The sequence below is a fragment of the Orcinus orca genome, chromosome 2 (assembly GCF_937001465.1).
Source record: "Orcinus orca chromosome 2, mOrcOrc1.1, whole genome shotgun sequence".
Classification (NCBI taxonomy): Eukaryota; Metazoa; Chordata; class Mammalia; order Artiodactyla; family Delphinidae; genus Orcinus; species Orcinus orca.
The window spans coordinates 199,839,834-199,861,548 of record NC_064560.1 but is presented as its reverse complement, the minus strand read 5'-3'; the positions used below and the strand labels follow the sequence as shown (position 1 = coordinate 199,861,548).

General features: G+C 46.8%; 1 protein-coding gene across 12 annotated transcripts in view; it reads right to left on the bottom strand.

Moving 5' to 3' along the window:
* LOC101271060 (cytochrome c oxidase assembly factor 8) overlaps positions 1-21,715 on the bottom strand; it is a 41,597-nt gene that overhangs the window by 8,049 nt on the left and 11,833 nt on the right. For 4 of the 12 annotated variants that reach the window (XR_004481342.2, XM_033421218.2, XM_033421225.2 and 1 more), the window contains exons 2-4: positions 8,966-9,163; positions 8,185-8,248; positions 56-146 (exon numbers count right to left, since the gene is read on the bottom strand). Coding sequence is in view for 7 of the 12 variants with exons in the window: in XM_033421218.2 (XP_033277109.1) it covers positions 56-146; positions 8,185-8,248; positions 8,966-9,163 (353 nt within the window). In the remaining 5 variants the exon portion in view is untranslated. Of the gene's footprint in view, positions 1-55; positions 147-3,173; positions 3,519-3,854; positions 4,057-5,926; positions 6,042-8,184; positions 8,249-8,965; positions 9,164-21,715 lie in introns of those variants that run through there. The other 8 variants (XR_004481340.2, XR_004481338.2, XR_004481336.2 and 5 more) reach the window with 6 other exon arrangements.

The following is a 21,715-nucleotide window of genomic DNA, read 5'->3' as shown; positions in this document are numbered from 1 at the left end:
AGATAGACAATATGGTTGTGATATTCAAACTTTCAGGAAAAAAGTAGACACCCACCTGTTGTAATACATGTGCTTCTGAAAATTTTTACTTAAAAATTCCTTGTAAAAGTCAGCCATTTCTTCTGCATTCAATGTTGCTTTTTGACCTGAAAATTAATTTCAACTTAAACATTAAGACTTAAGGGGAAGGGTTCTCCAAACAATTATTAGAGTTAACAAATGAGTTCAGCAGGGTTGCAGGATACAAGATCAATATACAAATATCAACTGTATTTCTATACACTTGCAATAAACAATCTGAAAACAGAATTAAGAAAACAATTTCATTTACAACAGCATCAAAAAAAATGAAAGACAGGATAAATTTAAGACAGGAAGTGTAAGATTTACACACTAAAAACTACAAAACATAGAAGTGAAGGACCTAAATAAATGGAAAGACATCCCATGTTCATGGTTTCAAAGACCTAATACCATTAAGGTGGCAACACTCTCCCATAATGACATATAGATTCAACACAAACCCTACCAAAACCCCAGCTGGCTTTTTTTTTTTCGCCCCAGAAATTGACAGGGAATTCCCTGGTGGTCCAGTGGTTAGGACTCTGTGCTCTCATTGCCGAAGGCCCAGGTTCAATCTCTGGTTGGGGAACTAATATCCCACAAGCTGCATGGTGCGGCAAAAAAAAACCAAAAAACAAACAAAAAAGCAATTGGTAAGTGGATCCTAAAATTTATATAAAAATGCAAGAAAACCCAGTAGCCAAAGCAACCTTGGAAAAGGAAATCATAGTTGGAGGATTCACACTTCTTATATTCAAAACTTACTACAAAGCTACAGTAATCAAGACAGTGTGATACCAGCAGAAGAACAGGCTTACAGATCAATAGAACAAAGCTAAACCCAAACATTTATGGGCAAGTGATTTTCGACAAGGGTACCAAGACAATTCAATGGGGACAAACAGTCTTTTCAACAAACGATGCTTAGGACAACTGGATATCTACATGTAAAAAAAAAACCAGCTGAATCCCATCTCACACCATAAACAAAAATAATCTAAAGACCTAAATGTAAGAGATAAAACTATACAATTCTTGGAAGAAAACACGTGCAAATCTTCATCACCTTGAATTAAGCAATGCATTTTAGATATGGCACCTAAAGCACAGGCAAACAAAGAAAAAAATAGATAAATTGGATTCATCCAAAAAAAATTTTTTTTTAATTTTATTTATTTATTTTTGGCTGTGTTGGGTCTTCACTGCTGCGCACAGGCTTTCTCTAGTTACGGCGAGTGGGGGCTACTCTTTGTTGTGGTGTGTGGGCTTCTCATTGCACTGGCTTCTCTTGTTGCAGAGCACAGGCTCTAGGCGCACAGGCTTCAGTAGTTGTGGCACATGGGCTCAGTAGTTGTGGCCCACAGGCTTAGTTGCTCCGTGGCATGTGGGATCTTCCCGGACCAGGGATTGAACCCATGTCCTCTGGGTTGGCAGGCAGATTCTTAACCACTGCACCATGAGGAAAGTCCAGATTTCATCAAAATTTAAACTTTTTGTGCTTCAAAGAGCACTACTGAAAAAGTGAAAAGACAACCTATAGAATGGGAGAAAATATTTGCAAATCATCCTTCTAATACCGGTCTAATATCCGGAGTATGTAAAGAACTCTTACAACTCAACGATAAGAAGAGAAATAACCCGATTAAATCCTTTAAAATAACCCAATTTTAAAGGATTTGAATAAACATTTCTCCAAAGGAGATATAAAAATGGTAAATAATGGGCTTCCCTCGTGGTGCAGTGGTTGAGAGTCCACCTGCCGATGCAGGGGACACGGGTTCGTGCCCTGGTCTGGGAAGATCGCACATGCCGCAGAGCAGCTGGGCCTGTGAGCCATGGCCAATGAGCCCGCGTGTCCAGAGCCTGTGCTCCGCAACGGAAGAGGCCACAACAGTGAGAGGCCCGCATACCGCAAAAAAAATAATAAAAGTGTGAATTTTGGGGCTTCCCTGGTGGTGCAGTGGTTGAGAGTCCACCTGCCAATGCAGGGTATGCGGGTTCATGCCCCGGTCCAGGAAGATCCCACATACCACGGAGCGGCTAGGCCCGTGAACCATGGCCGCTAAGCCTGCGCGTTCGGAGCCTATGCTCTGCAACGGGAGAGGCCACAACAGTGAGAGGCCCGCGTACCGCAAAAAAAAAAAAAGTGTGAATTTTACGGTACGTGAATTATATCTCAGTAAAGAAAAAGAGATTTAAGGGGGAAAAATACCTTCCTCTACCATTGGACCCTAATGGTTACAGTGTAACTAGTTTTCTTCACAATTGATATATACATAGGTGTGGGATGTGTTTCAGCACACAGAGGCCAATGCTTTCTGAAGTTTCTGGGTGGAGACTGTGAGCTACCAGTATATCAGCATAAGGAAAATGACGTGCTTCCTAAGTAGAACGCAGCCCGGGGCAGACAGCAGCCTAACCATGCCACTCCGCATCAGTGCGCACACACTGAACCCAGTAACACACTAGGTGCTGGTGGGGACTGGCGACACACACGGACTGACCTGGTAGCCTCTGTGGTAGGAGATGCCAACCGTGATGCCCACCCTCAGGGCTGCCCCTGCCCTCCACACTCTCACGAGACTTGAAAGGCCACACAGGACAGGAACCACAGCCTGCCAAGCGGGCAGTAGGGCCCCTGTGACTCGGGATGGTACAGCAGGCCAGGGGCCAGCCTCAGGACACCCTGCAGCGGCTCAGGGGCGAAGGAATGAGACCGCAGGTAGAGAGCCCTCTGGCTTAGAAGCCCCAAGCTCCAAACAGGCATCGCACCCAGGGTCCCTGCACTTGCAGAGCACCCCCATCCAGAGAGGCCCCTGCTCTGGCTCCCCCGGGGTTAGTACACTCTCCAGGACTCCAGACAGAGGCCATGTTTCCTGGCTGCAAAGCTGATGCTGACACTTCAACCACACCAGGATTTTTGGGAGACAGAGACAGAGCTGGGAAGGTAACCCCAGGGCACATTTTTACAGAAACAGGAGGGAAAGTGGCCAACCCTGAACTCACACAGCACAAAGGCAAACGAAGACCGCACAGTACAAGCGTGGCTGTCCCCCACGAAGACAGAAGGGCCACCTCCCAGCCAGCCTGAGCAGGGCCCCACGAGTCACCTGGACCCCCAGCGCCTGAGTGAAGAGCAGTCGATTCCACGTGTCCTCACTCCTCTGACTCGGCCTCCTGCTGGCCCTCGAGACCTCCACCTGGAAGACCCTCTCCCAACCGCCCCCTATGCCCCCGCTCTGCGAAACCGCCGCTCCTCCCCTCCCCCCGGCTTCTTTCTCCCCCGCGGTCGACACCCCGGGAGTGCAGAGTGCGTTCACCGAGCTGCTTGTCTGCTGGTCACCCTCCCGGCCCACGCAAGGAGGTCTGCTCCACAAAGGCGAGGCCGTGGCTCTGTCTCGTCCCCAGCTGGTCCCCAGGACTAGCCTGGGATGTGGCAGGTGTTCAATAAATACCTGGAATCAATCAAGGGGTGGACGCCGATCGGGGAAAGAGAGGGACAACCAGCTGGCTGCGGCGGGGAGGGAAGCCGAAGGCTCCCAGGGAAGGTGACAGCCAGCTAGGACTCCACAGGGCGGAGAAGGGGAGCAGCATGGGCAGAGCAAATGCAGGGTGTGGAGAGGCAGAGACACGGCTGAACAGAGCGAGGGAGGAGAGGGGCAGGCAGGGCTGGAGCGCGATGCGGGCGCCACAAACGGAGCTCTCGCTTCAGGGAGCGCCCCAGAGCACGGCGTCTCCTAAGCTGCAAGCAGGTTCCGCCGGTCCTCCAGCCGGCCTCCCCTGCCTCTCACACTGACGAGAGGAGCTGAGCAGGTGGGCCGTGTCCTCCTGGCCCCGCAGGCAGCGGTTCCACGGGCCGGGCTTCCGTCCCTCGCCGGCCCTGCAGCCGGGCTGTGGCTTCTCCGGGCTCCAGGACGCAGATCACAACAGCACACCTCATAAGGCTGCTCTGAGACAAACCGAGTCGCGGTCAGGGCGGCAGGTGGGACGGGCCTGGCACAGAGGGGTGCACTCGTCACCGCCGCTGGCAGAACAGCAGGCGCCCCAGGGTTCTAAGGACAGGTCGGGGTGCCACCTTCAGCTACTGGTCTAGTTTGGTGTCCTGCCCAAACGCTGCCAGGTGGCGCTCAGCGTAAAGCAGACGCACCATAAATGTCTGCTAAGTAATTCAGGTTCCACACCTGTCAGCACTGCAGTGTGACACTGAACTTTAGTAATACTAAGAACGATAGGCAGGACAATCTAATCTATTACACATTTACCGAAAGCCGAGTGGGTGCTTCTTAAATACCAGCTGACTTAAAGTAAATCCATCCTGATAGCACCCACTCCAGCTGCATGAACACTTCAGCAGTGAAAGAAACTAGAGGCAAGAGCCCTCCCACAGCACTGCCTGCCTTACACGAGATTTAATCGGGGGCAGGCAGCGCTGACGTCATGGCACTCTACTTCTCGCACTTGAAATTAAGTCAATAATGTTCCTAGACTGCTGCAGAATATTCCAGTGAACATCCAGTGCACAGTGGGCCACCTCAGCCTTATGCAACCTGAAGTGGCCGGATATTGAGATACTTTCCACTGTTTGGCAGTGAGAGACAACGCTGCAAGAACAGAGTGAATCTTCCCATGTTTTCCCACAGGATGAATTCTTAGATATTCAGTGGCCATAATTTCCCCGCTTCTTGGCATATGCGTACTTCATGCAACTAAATCCTTCTGGAAAAGGAGCTGGGAAAACATCTTGAGTTCAGTAAGCATAAAACAAGGCCTAGGTGCTGTTTTAATACACACTGTGAAATTTAGTTTGAGGAGTTTTTTTCTTGTAGTCACATTATTCATCTGCAGGTGTTTTGCTATTTCTACAAATTTGTTAAGGCTTTTCATAAAGTCCACACGCCTCTTCGTCTCTGCCACAAACGCCTCCCGCCACCTGCCGTTCACGTTTAATGTGTTTCCTGGACGTGGACCCCTTTGCCTGGCCCTCGGGTTTGCTGGGCACTGTCTGTGGAGCAGCCTCACTCCTTCAACAGAACCCCGCCTGGGCAGAGCCTCAGTCTGGCTACTTCCTTGGACCTGGGAGGTATAAACTGAGAGGTGGAAAAAGCCTGTTTACAGCAACAGAAGGCTGAAGCAGTGGGGCAGAGAGGAGGTGAAACGAGAGGAGGGAGGATGTCCTGGGTTCCCTCTAGTGCCGGCGTCTGAGTGCAGGCCGTGCCTGGGCCCGGCTCTCCCCTGGTCCTGGGTCTGAGCCACTTCGTGTCCCCTCAGTAAACTCTCCTTTCCAGGAGGACAGATCAAAGGGAGTCCTGACTAATCCAGACATTGTCAGTTTTCACGTTCCTGAATCTTTCTACCTTTACTGTCAAGCTCAGGGAATCATCACCCCTCCAGATAATGGAGGGTCACTTTTATCGTTAGACTTCCTACAACTAGGAGCGATGTACTTAACTTTTTACCCCATAAACAACTGATTTTTAAGAGTTAACTTTTTCATCCGTTTGGAATATATTTGTATCACAGGGAGCATGAATCTAAATTTATCCTTTTGGGCCTAAAATAATTAGTTTCTCCAACATCATTTATTAAATGTAACTCCTCTTTCCTGGGTTCTGCGAGACCCCTGCACTCAGGTTTTACACATGCGTGCTCTGGCCCACGGGGGTGACACACCTGTCCCCCCGCCCCCAGTTCCATCACTGCAGCCTGGTAACTGTTTAAACAGCTGACAGAGCGGGCACCTCCCTTCATGAGTCCTTTCCTCAAGATACTCTTTCCTGTTTTCTTACCAAACTAATCTGAAATCTAATTAAGGCCCGTCTTTCAACACTCAGTAACGCCATCAGTAGGAACCCATGATACTCACAGAAGACAGTGGCCCGTGGGCCTCCCTGGGAACCCACTCTCCAGGTCAGGACCTAGGCCCCTCCACTTGCTCACTCTGTGACTTTGGTCAAACAACTTGCCCTCGGGATCCTCATCTACAAAATGGTAAAAGTAGCAGCACCTACTTCATTGGTTCACCGTGGGAACTAAAACAGAACATATGTGCAAAGGGCACAGTCCTGAGGTCGGGGCTCTCATTCTGTGCTTTGTGATGAGAGCCTGTCCTCGTCTCGATGCCCCGGCCCCTGGCCTAAGGACGGTGCTACCTAAGAAAGTCTTCCCCTCACCCCACACTTGCCTGCTCAGCGGCCAGCCAATTGGAGGAGGATTCAATGGGAGTGTGTAAATGGGAGATAAAATGTCTTGGTTGTACCTGTTTGTGGTTTAGCTTTGTATTTAAAAAAAAAAAAAGGAAGTAAACTTGAAAATTGTCTGTCACCATAAAAATAAAATTAAAATATTTACTGCCCCCCCCCCAAAAACAAACAAAAAACAAACAAAAACTGATAGGACATAGCACCTTTTCCTGCTCACTCCTGCCCTCCCAGACCCTCAGCGGGGCCCGTGCAGCAGACAGCACACGACTGGGCCCAGCATGGGGCTAACTCCATCCTCCCCAGACCTCTATTCTAATGAGCCCAGGCAAGGCTACCACGAGCAGGTAGAGTCACAGTGCTTTAGCCCAACGAAGACCTGGCTTTGGGGGTCAACGATTTCAGATTTTCCATCAGAATGTTCTGACAGTAGACACCTGTTTAACCAACAGAACAAAACCTTATTCAGGCCAAACATCAACAGTGAGAGAAAATGATTAAAGGTTATTCTGAGCACTAGATTCTCCATCCAAAAGAAAGGACAGCACGGTAGGCAGAGGGAACTGAATGCAGTCTGCATCCCTGACACATGAAGCGCGCAGCCTGGGGAACAAGACACGAAACAGGTAAAACAAGTAAAACAGGCAGGGGCCGGGCAGGCCTCCAATCCAGAAGGAGGAGCACGGCTGTCACTCTGTCGTCACAGGAAATCGAAAAACCTAAGCTGAGTGGCAAATGTCAGAACTGCATTTGGGGTAGAACAGACTGGCTACACTGCAAAGAATGGATTTTAGGCATGAGTTGCTAAACTACAGCCTGTAGGCCAAATCTGGCCTACCAGCTGATTTTGTAAATACAGTTTTATTGGGACAAGTTCACGCCCATTAATTTATGTATTTTCTATGGCTGCTTTCACAGAACAACAGCAGAGCTGACCAGTTGAAGGAGAGACCCATATGGCCCAGAGAGACTAAACTATTTACTATCTAGCCCTTTACAGAAAGTCTAATGACCCCTGATTTAAAGACTGGGGGCCAGGGAACCAATTAGGAAGATACTGCAATAGGCAGAGAATTAAAGCCATGTTTAAAGGACAGGGAGTAGGGACTGCCCTGGTGGCGCAGTGGTTAAGAATCTGCCTGCCAATGCAGAGAACACGGGTTCAAGCCCTGGGCCAGGAAGATCCCACATGCCACCGAGCAACTAAGCCCATGCACCACAACTACTGAGCCTGTGTTCTAAATCCCGCAAGCCACAACTAGAGGAAGCCTGTGCACAGCAACAAAGACCCAACGCAGCCAAAAATAAATAAATAAAAATAAATTTATTAAAAAAAAAAAAAAGGACAGGGAGTAGCAAAGGTGCTGAGAAACACCTAAGAGGTAAATCTGGTAGAGAGATGAAGGATGAAGGGGTGGGGAGGGGCTTCCAGGATGACTCTGCAGTTTCCGGCTCATGGCCAGTGGGACCATGAACTGCCATCAGGAAGCAGGGAAGAGAAGCCAGGGCAGAAGAGACAGAGGCTGCTGAAGCCATGGGACCTCGGATATAAGCCCAAAGGTCAGAAAGAGGTCATCGATCAGAATGACCCAAAATGACGAGAGGGCTGACCTCACCCAAAGACAGGAGAGGGAGCGGGAGGAGGACAGACGTGCGTCCCACCGAGGACACGGCCTCAGAGCGCCTGCCCCCTGAGCTTCTCTACTTCATTCAACATCCTTTCTTTTTCGTTTCTTTCTTTTGGGCTGTGCCGAGAGGCACATGGGATCTAGTTTCCTGACCAGGGGTGGAACCTGCGCCCCATGCAGTGGGAGTGTGGGTCTTAACCACTGGACGGCCAGGGAGGCCCTAATACTCTTTCTTCACACCTTCTCGTATAGTTACTCAAACAAAACCAGTATTGGCAGAAAAAGAACTCACTCACCTGATTCAGCTCTCAGTTCCAGGCCTTTGGCCTTTAGTCTTGAGTCAATAAATTTTTCTTTTTCCTAAAATAAGACAGCTATCAGAATTCCCTTTCTTCATCTTTCCGTTTTTCCTTGGCTAGGACACAGCTCTCAGTGTTCTGGAGAAATCTGGATGTGGATTTCCTGAGAAGTGGCCCATCTCAAAGCCTGTTTTAAACCATCTGAGCTTAGTTAAAAGTTTCATGCTTGAAACAGGATTTGAAAATGAGATATTTAATAACCTTTGGGAGGCACTGTTTGTTTATAAATCCACAGAATAAGATAAATGCAACTCCATTTGACTTAGCCTGCCCAAATGGATAAACATGTATCGCCTAAGTCTTTCTTCTGGATTAGAATATTTATACTCCTTTCTCGTAGTTTATCTATGAGTATGCTATTAAGAATCCTGAATTCTCAGGAAGAATGACAACACATCCCAGACACCCATAATTTCATAAACACACACACACACAAGCGTATATACATGTGGAACCTGCAGTTCTGGTTCTGGCTCTGCTACTCTCTTTACTTCCTTGAACGTCTCAAGATCTGTGATTCTGTGAATGATCAATATTTCTTCTTTACAGTTACATACTGATTTTAAAATTCTACGCATATATATACATATACGTATGTATGGCGGGGAGGCAATGAGATGCTGCCAAATAACTGAAAGGCAAAGCAGATGCTAAAGATTTAGCACCCCCAAGTGGCCAACTGTATTATTTCTCATTCTGACCCGAAACCTAAACTTACCTTAAGAAAAGTCAAATTCTGGTTTGCCCAGAACTGTTGGTTCCATTCTTGTGTTTCTTGTCTTAATTCTCTTAACTTTTGTTCCAATGGTGATTCATTTTCAGGGATGTAGAAGTGAACAGGTCGAAGGTTTGAATATTTATCTGGGGGTCCTATCCAATCATGGCAAGATTTTCTTGGAGGGCAGAATCTTGAGACCTTTAACAAAACGCATGGCGTTACTATACAACTTAACGAATCTCTAGTATTATAAAATGAACAGTCCAGATTTATTAAAGACCCTTGTCAGCTTCCTCTTTTTAAGACTATGTGCCAGGGAATATCCAAATTAAAAGAACTATAATAAATAGCATTCACATTAATACTACACCAAACATGTTCAGCAATGGTGCTGGAATAATTCAACATCCTAAGGCGGAAAAAGAATGTCAACCTGTGCTTTGTATCATATACAAAAATTAACGCAAAATGGATCAAAGACGTAAAATGTAAAATCTAAAACTATAAAACGTCTAAAACAGTAAAAATTCTACAAGCTTGGATTAGGCAAAGATTTCTTACGTACAACACCAAAAGCACAATCCACAAAATAAGAAATAGATGAACTGGACTACACCAAAGTTAAACTCTTCTGTTCTCCTAAAGACACTATTAAGAAAATGAAAAGACAAGCCACAGACTGGGAGAAAATACATGCAAATCTGTAAAAGGACTTGTTTCTAGAATATATATAGACTTTTCAAAACTCCATAATAAGAAAACACACAACCCAATATAAAACTGGGCAAAATATTTAAATAAAACTTTCCGAAGAAGATATATAGATGACAAATAAAAGCACATAAAAACTGCTCAACATCGGGCTTCCCTGGTGGCACAGCAGTTGGGGGTCCGTCTGTCGATGCAGGGGACGCAGGTTCATGTCCCGGTCCGGGAAGATCCCACATGCTGCGGAGCGGCTGGGCCTGTGAACCATGGCCGCTGAGCCTGCGCGTCCGGAGCCTGTGCTCCGCAACGGGAGAGGCCTCAACAGTGAGAGGCCCGCGTACCACAAAAAAAAAAAAAAAAAAGCTCAACATCATTAGTCATTAGAGAATGCAAATCAAAACCACAATGAGATATCACTACACACCTATTAATATGGCTAAAAAAAAATCTGCCAAAACAAGTGCTGTCAAGGACATAAAACAATCGAGTTCTTAAATATTGCTCATGGCAATGCAAAATGATACAACCACTTGGGAAAAAAGTCAGCAGTCCATTATAAAATTAAACACACACCTAACATACAACCCAGCAGCCCCTTCCCAGGTTATTTATCCAAGATGCATGAGTACACATGTTCACACAAAAACCTGGATATGACTGTTTAAAGTGGCTTTATGTATAACTGCCAAAATCTGGAATTAGCTGAAATACCCTTCCACTGATGAACAGAAAAACAGCACGGCATATACATGTGACGGACACTACTCGACACAGATGAATCTCAAAGGCACTATGCGGATTGAAGAGGCCACACCAAAGAGGTTGCACACTGGATGGTTCTATTCCCAAGACATCCTGGAAAAGACACGTGCTGGGGTAGGGGAAGGGGGTGACTACAAAGGAATTTTCTGGGGTGGTGAAAGTGATTGATACCTTGAATTATGGCGTACATGTCTGCCAGGAGTGAATTTTACTATATGTGAACTGGACTTCAATAAACCTGATATTAAAATAAAGAGATCAGCTGAGTAATTAAAAGACTATCCATTTGTCTGTTAAAAGATCAATGTAACCACAGTCCATGGGGGGAAATAACATTCAGTTTGGAAATCTCTTATATCCTATTTTTAAAAAAGAAAGCTCTACCTATAATGGAAAATGTATAACTAAATCACTTTGCTGTACGCCCGAAGGTAACACAACACTGTAAATTAACTGTCCTCCGATTTTAAAAAAGCAAAAGCTCTACTGAGCACGACGTCTACCTCCGGAACATCGGAGTGCCTCCCGCCAGCCCTCCCTCCAGAAACAACCAGAAAACTACTCAGCAGCACAGAGGAGTGAGCCACTGACAGGTGGAACACGGACAGATCTCAAAACAACATACAGAGCGAAAGAGCCAGGCACCGAAGAGGACGTTCTATGTGATTCCACTTATGTGACATTCTAGAAAAAGTGATCAGATCAATGGTAGCCCAGAGTGAGGGGTGGAGGGGATTGGAGTGATGTTCTAGATCTTATTGGGGTGGTGATGCACAGATTTACACATTTGTCACAACTCATCAAACTCGAAATGGGTGCACTCATTTTACTATACATAAATTACACCCCAATAAAGTCAATTAAAAGAGTGGTAAAACTTACAAAGATACAAAATTACTATATTGAGCACAATTAACAGTTCTTCTGCATTTAGAAGGCCCTTCGTTTAGGATACTTCAGTACTTCACTACCACCACTATAAGCTGCAACTTCCAAGGAACTAAAAATAGAGATGCAGGGTTTGCAAAGTTTAAGATAAAGCAGCTCTTTTTCTATCAGTAAGCAGCTTACTTATAATTTCATTTGAAAAACGTAGCTTTAATAGCTAATCATTTCACAAATTAATGCAGATAACCAGGTGCAGCTGCGTGTTTTGCAATGGCTCACTTGGCAGGAGCACCATGGGAGGAAAGGAGAGGCCAAGCAGAAGCTCAGCTTGGTGTACAATCCTCAGCGTTCCTCTCTCTGGTGTGGGTCTGACCATCTTCTGGTCCCTGGACTCAACCCTGGACAACTAGAGTAAAGAACCAAGTGGAGACTGAGAAAGGAAACCAAGTCACTCTTCAGGAAACACAGTCAGTTAGTTTTCGCTTTGACGGCTGCCACTAAGCACCACCAACCTACACCGAGCATCCCAAGAACTTGGCATTAACTGAAGGAGACTGCTAGATGCAGCACTACCCGTCGGCCCTCTCCTTGTCTTGGATGCTATGACCTTCCTAAGTCTTCTAAATTCCCAGGCAGTTTAAAAATAGGAAGAATTTAAAACATGACAAGGATAGCAGCGGGTTTGGTCGGGAAGTGGGTTACAAAGCTCGGTGTGGCCACCTAACGAGGATAGTTCAGACCACAGAACACCTGAGGAGGTTACATCAGCTCTGCCATCACTGCTCAGAGTTCAGCAGGTCAAGTTATATTACAAAATATGCAGGGACATCCGCTCATGCAAAAAGCTTCTCCTTACACCTGAGAACACAGAGTTTCTGAGTTATAACACATTATAGCTCTGCCTTTAGGACAACACTGGCATTTATAATATTTTATTAAAAATCTGTGGCATGTTCAGCTCAGCATTAGAATGCTTACTATTTGGGGACTTCCCTGGTGGTCCAGTGGTTAAGACTCCACGCTCCCAATGCAGGGGGCCTGGGTTCGATCCCAGGTTCAATCCCTGGAACTAAGATCCCACATACCTCAACTAAGCGCCACAACCAGAGGAGCCCGAGGGCCGCAACAAAGACCCAGCGCAGCCAAAAATAAATAAATAATTCTTTTAAAAAAAGGAATGCTTACTATTTAGAAAACTATTTTGAGTCTAGAATAAGTGAATGAGCAGGAAATGTTGAAAAGTACATATGATTCCCTCAGACTCTCAAAACATTTCTAGAAAAGTATCTTTTAAACAAAATTTCAAAATTTTAAGGACCCTTGACAGATTAGGTAAAAGCATACAGCATTTTTTTTTTTTTTTTTTTTTTGCGGTACGCAGGCCTCTCACCGCCGTGGCCTCTCCCGTTGCGGAGCACAGGCTCCGGACGCGCAGGCTCAGCGGCCATGGCTCACGGGCCCAGCCGCTCTGCGGCATGTGGGATCTTCCCAGACCGGGGCACGAACCCGTGTCCCCTGCCTCGGCAGGCGGACTCTCAACCACTGCGCCACCAGGGAAGCCCAGAATACAGCATTTGACTGGGGAGAAAAAAAGGCTGATAGAGGCCTTCCCTGGTGGCGCAGTGGTTAAGAATCCCCCTGCCAATGCAGGGGACACGGGTTCGACCCTGGTCCGGGAAGATCCCACGTATCGCGGAGCAACTAGCCCGTGAGCCACAACTACTGAGCCTGGGCTCTAGAGCCTGTGAGCCACAACTACCGAGCCCACGAGCCACAACTACTGAAGCCCGCACGCCTAGAGCCCATGCTCCGCAACGAGAAGCCACCGCAATGAGAAGCCCGTGCACCGCAACGAAGAGTAGCCCCTGCTCACCGCAACTAGAGAAAAGCCTGCGCGCAGCAACAAAGACCCAACGCAGCCAAAAAAAAAAAAAAAATTGATAGAAAATGTCCAATCACTAAAAAGAACCTATGTAGTAATGAGTTAAAGATTTGGTGACAAGTAGAATATGCCCTAAAATTCACTCAAATTTACACATCAGTAATGGAGCTTAAGAAGCTGGAGGAGGTCCCAGGGGAATGCAAGGAAGGGTCCTTCAGGCCTGTTCTGGGGGGACATGACCACTCTGAGGGGGTGGAGAGGAAGAGCCATTCTCTGAGGCTGTGGCGGTATGGGGGCTGCAGGGACAGAGGAACGGGAGAAGGCCTGGGGACAGCGTTGAGGAACCAGTGGATGGAGCCGCCCCCCGGGCAGTGGTGTGCCCTTAAATGTTTAATGGCTGGGGGACGCATGTGGTTATAACTTCACTGATATCAGGATGTGCAGCACACACTTTACAAATAATAATAAAACATATGTTACCTTTCCTCATAAATTTTACATAGCCGATTGATTCTCACAAACTGCTTTCATTAATTTTTAACAACTTTAGTGATATATATATAATTCACATACTACAGGGACTTCCCTGGTGGTGCAGTGGCTAAGACTCCGCGCTCCCAATGCAGGGGTCTGGGTTTGATCCCTGGTCAGGGAACTAGATCCCACGTGCCGCAACTAAGACCCTACACAGCCAAATAAATAAATATTTTTTTAAAAAACAGTATTACTATAAAATTAACCCTTTTAATGTATACAATTCAGTGTTTTTAGCATGTTCACAGAGCTGGGCAACTATTATTACTAATTCCGGAACATTTTCATCACCCCCGAAAGAAACGCCGTACCCAAGAGCGGTCACTCCGCATCCTTCCGCTCGCCCAGCCCCTGGCAACCACGACTCCACGGATTTGCCTGTTCTACACACGTCACGCAGACGAGATCATACAACGCGCTCTTCTGTGACTGGCTTCTTTCACCGAACATGTTTTCCAGGTTCATCCAAGCTGTAGTTTGTGCTGCCAATACTTCACTTCTTTTCATGGCTGAGTGACAGTCCATAGTGTGGATATAAACACATTTCGTTTATCCATGTATCAGCTAAGAACATTCGGGTTGTTTCCACTTTTTGGCTATCATAAATAATGCTGCTATGAACATTTGTGTACAGAGTTTTGTGTGGACATATGTTTTCAATTCTCTTGGGTGTATATATAGGAGGAGCATTGCTGGGTCATATGGTGACTCTGTTTAACACTCTGAGGAACTGCCGAACTGTTTTCCGAAGTGGCTGCATCATTTTACATTCCCACCAACACCTGCTATTGTCCATGTTTTAAAATGACAGCCATCCTAGCGGGTACGAAGTGTTATCTCATTGCAGTTCCTTCACTGATTTTTGCTAAATTTGGTATTAATAGCCAAACCCTGGTTGCAGGTGACTAATTAGTAAGCGTATAATACTTAGGACACAAAGGTGATTTGATATTAAGAAGTAGGGTGGGGGCTTCCCTGGTGGCACAGGGGTTGAGAATCCGCCTGCCAATGCAGGGGACACGGGTTTGAGCCCTGGTCCGGGAAGATCCCACATGCCACGGAGCAACTAAGCCTGTCTGCCACAACTACTGAGCCTGTGCTCTAGAGTCCGTGAGCCACAACTACTGAGCCGGCGTGCCGCAACTACTGAAGCCTGCGCGCCTAGAGCCCGTACTCCTCAACAAGAGAAGCCACCGCAATGAGAAGCCCGCAAACTGCAACAAAGAGTAGCCCCCGCTCGCTGCAACTAGAGAAAGCCCGCGTACAGCAATGAAGACCCAACGCAGCCAAAAATAAATTAATTAATTAAAAAAAAAAAAAGTAGGGTGAACAAGACCTACTGACCTCATCTATTTGTCAAGGACACAAATGATTTTTTTTGTAATTAATTAAGGGTGAACAAGACCTACTGATCTCACCTATTTGTCAAGGACACAAATGATTTTCTTTTCTTTTGTTATTTATTTATTTTTGGCTGCGTTGGGTCTCCGTTGCTGCACGCTGGCTTTCTCTGCTTGTGGCAAGCGGGGGCTGCTCTTCGTTGCGGTGCGTGGGCTTCTCATTGCGGTGGCTTCTCTTGTTGAGGAGCACGGGCTCTAGGCGTGTGGGCTCTAGAGTGCACACTCACTAGTTGTGGTACACAGGCTTAGTTGCTCCGTGGCATGTGGGATCTTCCCGGACCAGGGCTTGAACCCGTGTCCCCTGTACTGGCAGGCGCACTCTTAACCGCTGCGCCACCAGGGAAGCCCACAAATGATCTCTTTGATGAAATGGGTAACAGCTTTCAAATACTGGAAGAATATTTTCTCAATTAGGTTTATTCACAATATGATGTCAACCGACAAGATACACTACTTTTTTTTTTTTTTTTTTTTAGTATTTATTTATTTATTTGGCTGTGCCGGGTCTTAGTTGTGGCACACGGGATCTAGTTCCCTGACCAGGGAGTGAACCCGGGCCCCTGCATTGTGAGCATGGAGTCTTAACCACTTGACCACCAGGAAGTCTCAAGATATACTTCTTAATTTAATCCACATTACAGTTGACCCTCAAACAACTTAGGGGTCGGGGTGCCGACCCTCCATACAGTCAAAAATCTGCATACAACTTTACAGTCGGCCCTCCATATCAGAGGTGCCACATCTGCAGACTGAACCAACCTGAGAGTATATAGTACTACAGAAAAAAATCTGAGCGTAAGTGGATCTGCGAAGTTCAAACACGCCTTGTTCAAGGATCAAGTGTACTAACAATACATCCTTCACTTTCCTAAGTCTGGACCATCAACAAAACAGTAAGTCAAGCCCTGATTTGGAAAATTTGCCAATTTCCATAGTGCAATGACTTCCACCATGGACAACTTCAAGCTAGCAACGTGATGTTACTGAACAAGGAGTTGGGAAAAGATGTGCAGAAATACCATTATATGTTATTTCTGCCATATAGGTATGGTAGAAATAGATGCAAACAACCTCAGAAGCAGAGATAGTTATAATCCAACCTTTAGTAAAGGAGGCAAACTCTTCCTCTCCTCTCTGAGAGTCTCTAAACGGGCCTGAGAGTCAAACTAACATAAAACAGATTAACAAAAGAAAACAATATAGATTTTTTAATGTACACATGGGAGCACCCATAGGAAAATGAAGACCCCAAAAAGCAGATAGGCCCAACTGCCTATATACCAGGCTGAACAAAAAGTACCCACTGTGGAAGAGGGACTAAAATCTATGGGGAGACTAAAGGAAGGTAAGAGTTATTTTACCAAGACCCGTTTGCACAGACCTCTTTCGCTCTCTGGTGATAAGAACACATTTGTTCCTGATTTACGAAAGGCAGCTTTCACGCGGGAGGTTTATCTCCTGCCTAAAGGAAGAAAAGGGGGCGGTCACAGTGCCCTTCTTGCACCTGCTGTCTTTCAAGTGCTTTTAGCTCAAAATAATCTTCATGCCAAAGTGGCCTATTTCGGGGTGGCTTATTTTGTTACCGTTTAGTACTATTTATTTATTTTTATTTTAAAAAAGATTTATTTGGCTGTGCTGGCTCTTAGTTGCAGTGTGAGAGATCTAGTTAGCTGACCAGGGATCGAACCCGGGCTCCCTGCATTGGGAGCGCGTTGCCTTAGCCACTGGACCACCAGGGAAGTCCCTTCAGTACTCTTTAGAGAGCTAAAATTTACACCAATAGTTTAAATGCCTAAAAATGTTTTTAATTTTCCTAAAGATATTTATGAGGATATAGAAGAAACTTAATAGAACGTCCAAAATTATCAACATAATAAAAAAAGTTTGTTTCCTGTAGTTATTGTCGTCTAGAAACAAGCAAATATAAGTGTGTGTGTATTAGAAAACTAGTAAGGAAAAGAAATTTTTAAAAATATTTTCTAAAATTCTGTGTGCAGTTTTTGCCATAAGAATTCTAATTAGCCTCATTTCTGAGCAATGAATATTAGCAGGCTCTGCTGCTTCCAATACTTTATTTTACTTTTTCTTTTATTACCTTCAGACTTCTGGAGAAGAAGCTGCTAGAACTAAAACCTTCTCCGTGCTTCATGCTAGCTTATTTCATGATTGATGCAAACATTTTTATTAAGATGAATTTTTCTCACAGCTGCAGAAGATGCAAGAGCCTACAGCTGATGAAAGTTAAAGGGAGTCAAGTACTATCTTTTGAGAAGCCTTCTTCTCTGTGGCCCAGGGAATAAGCTTACAGATTTCCAGGCCCAAGCAGCACTTAACTCTGGCACCCTCCCACCAGGCCCTTGAAGGGTTCAAACAGCTGCACCTGCAGCGGCTCCGACTACCTCCTGTGCCAGCTGCCCCGGGCCTCGGGCTTCCGCAGCAGGCTGAAGGCTCCACTTCAATTCTGCAGTCAGCTAGTGCGTGCAGCTCCAACTGCCTCCAGAGGCCTGCCCTACACCCACCGATTCTCCAGACTGCAGCCAGAGCGATTGCTCCAAATCATTCAACCTAACCGTCAGTGCTACTCATTACCCTCAGGATAAAGTCTAAAATCCTCACTGTGGTCTAGCAGGCCAGGCCTGCCCCATCTCTGCTTCCCCGTCCACCCACCGGAACTTCCTTTAATAACAGGACAGCTGATTTCTGACCGTCCTCGGGAACTCTACTTATGTCCTCCCTGAATCCCTCTCTCATCTCGTCCCCTTCACTGGCTTCAGGCTCCATGGCGCATCTCCAGGGCATCCTGAGCCCCCTGGTGACGTGAGGAAACACATGTTTCCCCCACTAGACTGCAAGCCCATGGGGGCAGAAACTGCATCTCTCTGGTTGTAACAAGCACTTGTTGGAGGAATGTTCTTCTCAGTTGTTAAAAATCTTTCCTGTTCACTTTCTCTATGCTTATGCAGAGAAATCCCTTCATCTTCAAAAAGCTTGATTTACATGAACGATTTGGTGGAGAAACATCTAGCAAAGTTTTTTTTTAAAATATGTATTTATTTATTTTGGGCTGTGTCGGGTCTTAGCTGCAGCATGTGGTATCTTTCGTTGTGGCGCACGGGCTCCAGAGCGCGTGGGCTCAGTAACTGTGGCAGGAGGGCTTAGTTGCCCCGTGGCATGCGGGATCTTAGTTCCCCAACCATGGATCGAACACGCGCCCCCTGAATTGGCAGGTGGATTCTCAACCACTGGACCACCAGGGAAGTCCCTAGCAAAGTTTAACTCAATATGGCAATCACTGATAACTAGCACCAGAATGTTGAGAAGTTCTGAGGGAGCCAGAAGCCATCACCGCCAACAGTGTTCCTTATGTAACTGCTAGTTCTTGACGAGTTTCTAGGTCTTCCAGTAAACTCTCAAAGGCTGTATAATCAGAGAAGCAGAAGCACACTGAGTGGCTGAGTGTTCTGGAGTATGACTTACACGTGGTGGAAGAACAGGGAGGCACTGTTGCAGGTGGACACGTCAGAGCTGCAGGGGAAGTGGAAAGCCAGGCTGACCGGCTGCTGGAGAGGGACAGAGGGAGACGGGGAGAAGCCTAGGCGTAGCTGTCACCTCTACGTGGCCAGTTCACACTCCACACCGGTCTACTACACCCTACTGACCAGTTCAGCATGGCTATTTCATTTCTTCTTGCAGACTCAAACATCTTTATCTTTGACCATTTTTACTTTTGTCTAGTTCTTCTAAAGAGTGTCTCTCTTGTTGTCACTGGGAAGCAAAGCTGAGCCGTAAGAGGCACAGCCAGAGTGGAAAGTTCTAAATGAAGGGCCAGCAAGTCCCCAAGAAGGGACTGAACTCATCCTTCGTGTGTGAAAGTGATAGGGCCCCACTAGCAGAAAGGCATCCTGATCTGCTACCTAAGACCTGAAACTATGCTCCTCGCCAGCAGGGTTGAAATATACTGACTTGATACTAGACTGACTTAAAAATCCTTTTTAGAAAGTAAAGGCAGGGGCTTCCCTGGTGGCGCAGTGGTTGAGAGTCTGCCTGCCGATGCAGGGGACACGGGTTCGTGCCCCGGTCCGGGAGGATCCCACATGCCGCGGAGCGGCTGGGCCTGTGAGCCATGGCCGCTGAGCCTGCGCGTCCGGAGCCTGTGCTCCACAACGGGAGAGGCCACAACAGTGAGAGGCCCGCGTGCCGCAAAAAAAAAAAAAAAAAAAAAAAAAGGACCGTAACACATAGATCTTTAATGTTTTATCCATCATTCTAAGAATAATATACGGTTACCACATTTTCCTTTTCTTTTAAAAAAGCTTTTAAGAAAAAAAAAATAAGAAGAAGAAAAAAAAAGCTTTTAAGAAAAAAACCCTACTTTTCTGCAAGTATTTCTGGACTTTTCCCACACAGCCTTTGCATCTGTTGTATTCAGATAGTCTTAGAAATTGAAGGTGATTCACACAAAAGGATCCAGTGAGTGGAGACAGAAACGGAGCCAGCCTGGGTCCCCTGCTGTGAACTTCTGTTGCAAGATGGGGTTCCTTCCCCTCCTCCAAGCTGGGGAGGCTGCACAACACCCCTTGGAGACGTCAGCTCTGCCAGCAGCAAGGAGACAAAGGGGCAGGTTCCACCCTAACTGCACCTGTTTACCTGCCTTACTATCTCCCAGAACTGTACCCCATCTATTCTTACAGGTTCCCTATCAAGAAATGCTAAAGAAGCCACCCCAGCTGCCCATGCGTACCAAGGCAAGCTCAGAGGAGCCGGGGTATTCAGTTACCTTCCCACACGCATCTTTTAGTTATTGCTTACAAACTACTTTACAGTTCATATGTGAACTCTGTGAACCAACTCCTTCAACCATCCTCAGTTTTCCACTATAATTTGAGAGACTGCATCTTCAATTATGGCAGAAGTAGTCCTTCTACTCTCCCCTATAAACATACATTCTGTCTTTGTTCACCCAAGAACTGCTATTTAAAAGGGAGAAGAAGGGGCTTGGGGGAGGAAAAGAAAGAATCCCTTTGAGGTTTGAATAATTACCATAATTCATGGTTCTTCCAGCAAAAGCATACAGTGCACAGCTTCCTGAGGCCTGGAGGGGCAGGGATGTGCGTGGGAAGGCGTGCCAGACCTGACAGCTCCGCGGAGGGCCACACATGTTCTTACTGGTCACACTGAGTTTTCATTACTGGGGGGTGGGGTGGTGATGAACCTTCCAGTTTTTTCTCTGTAACTGTAAACTGCCAGGCTGGGCAGCCCCACACCAGGCCTCTCCTTGTTCAGCTCTGCAGGCCCAGCCTGGCTCTCCATCCCTTCTGCCTTGCAGCAGGCTCCAGAGCTCTGCCAGCACACTCCCACCCTGGGGCCTGTCCTTCTAGAAGCCGGGATTTGGAGTGGGAGACCTTTTTATCCAGTGCCTTCCTTCCCAGAAGTGCCTGTACACAACACAAAGCTCCTCTCTGAGTTAAAGTTTCACTGCCAGACACTGGGGAAACCAACGGGCAACAGTGAACGGAACAAATGTTGGCCAGATTCAGCGTTCTCGGCGTGTTTCCTGGTCTAGAGTCCTAACACTCCTGGGATGGGAACTGAAAGCCTTTCCCTTCTGGAGGGTTGGCGCCCCCAGCCTGTCATTCTAGACGGATGCTAGACAAAGCAGCACACTGAATTCAGCAGTACACAAAAGGGCCATCACATCAGGACCAAGCTGGGTTTATACTGGAGTGCAAGGTTGGTTTAACATCAGAAAATCAATAACCAATGAAGCAGTCTTCTCAGAGATAAAAAAGTGAAATCCACATGAGGTCAAGGCTGTAGAGTGCAGCTGTCTGTTTACAGTAAACACACAGGTCAGAGGACCACGTTAAATTACACCACGGGAACGCAATCAGCAAAATCCAGACTCTGAGAAACTCCAAAGGACAGACTCCCCTCAGCAGCCCCAGATAAACTGCTTTAAAAAAAGGAAGGGGACCAGAATCACAACTAACTGCTGAACAATCATCGACAGGAAGACACTGGAACTCACCAAAAAAGATACCCCACATCCAAAGACAAAGGAGAAGTTGCAATGAGACGGTAGGAGGGGCACAATCACAACAGAATCAAATCCCATAACCGCTGGGTGGGCGGCTCACAAACTGGAGAACACTTATACCACAGGAGTCCACCCACTGGAGTGAAGGTTCTGAGCCCCACGGCAGGCTTCCCAACCTGGGGGTCCGGCAACGGGAGGAGGAATTCCTAGAGAATCAGACTTTGAAGGCTAGTGGGATTTGACTGCAGGACTTCAACAGGACAGGGGGAAACAGAGACTCCACTCCTGGAGGGCACACACAAAGTAGTGCGTGCATCAGGACCCAGGGGAAGGAGCAGCGACCCCATAGGAGACTGAACCAGACCTACCTGCTAGTGTTGGAGGGTCTCCTGCAGAGGCAGGGGGTGGCTGTGGCTCACCGTGGGGACAAGGACACTGGCAGCAGCAGTTCTGGGAAGTACTCATTGGCATGAGCCCTCCCAGAGTCCGCCATTAGCCCCACCAAAGAGCCCAGGTAGGCTCCAGTGCTGGGTCGCCTC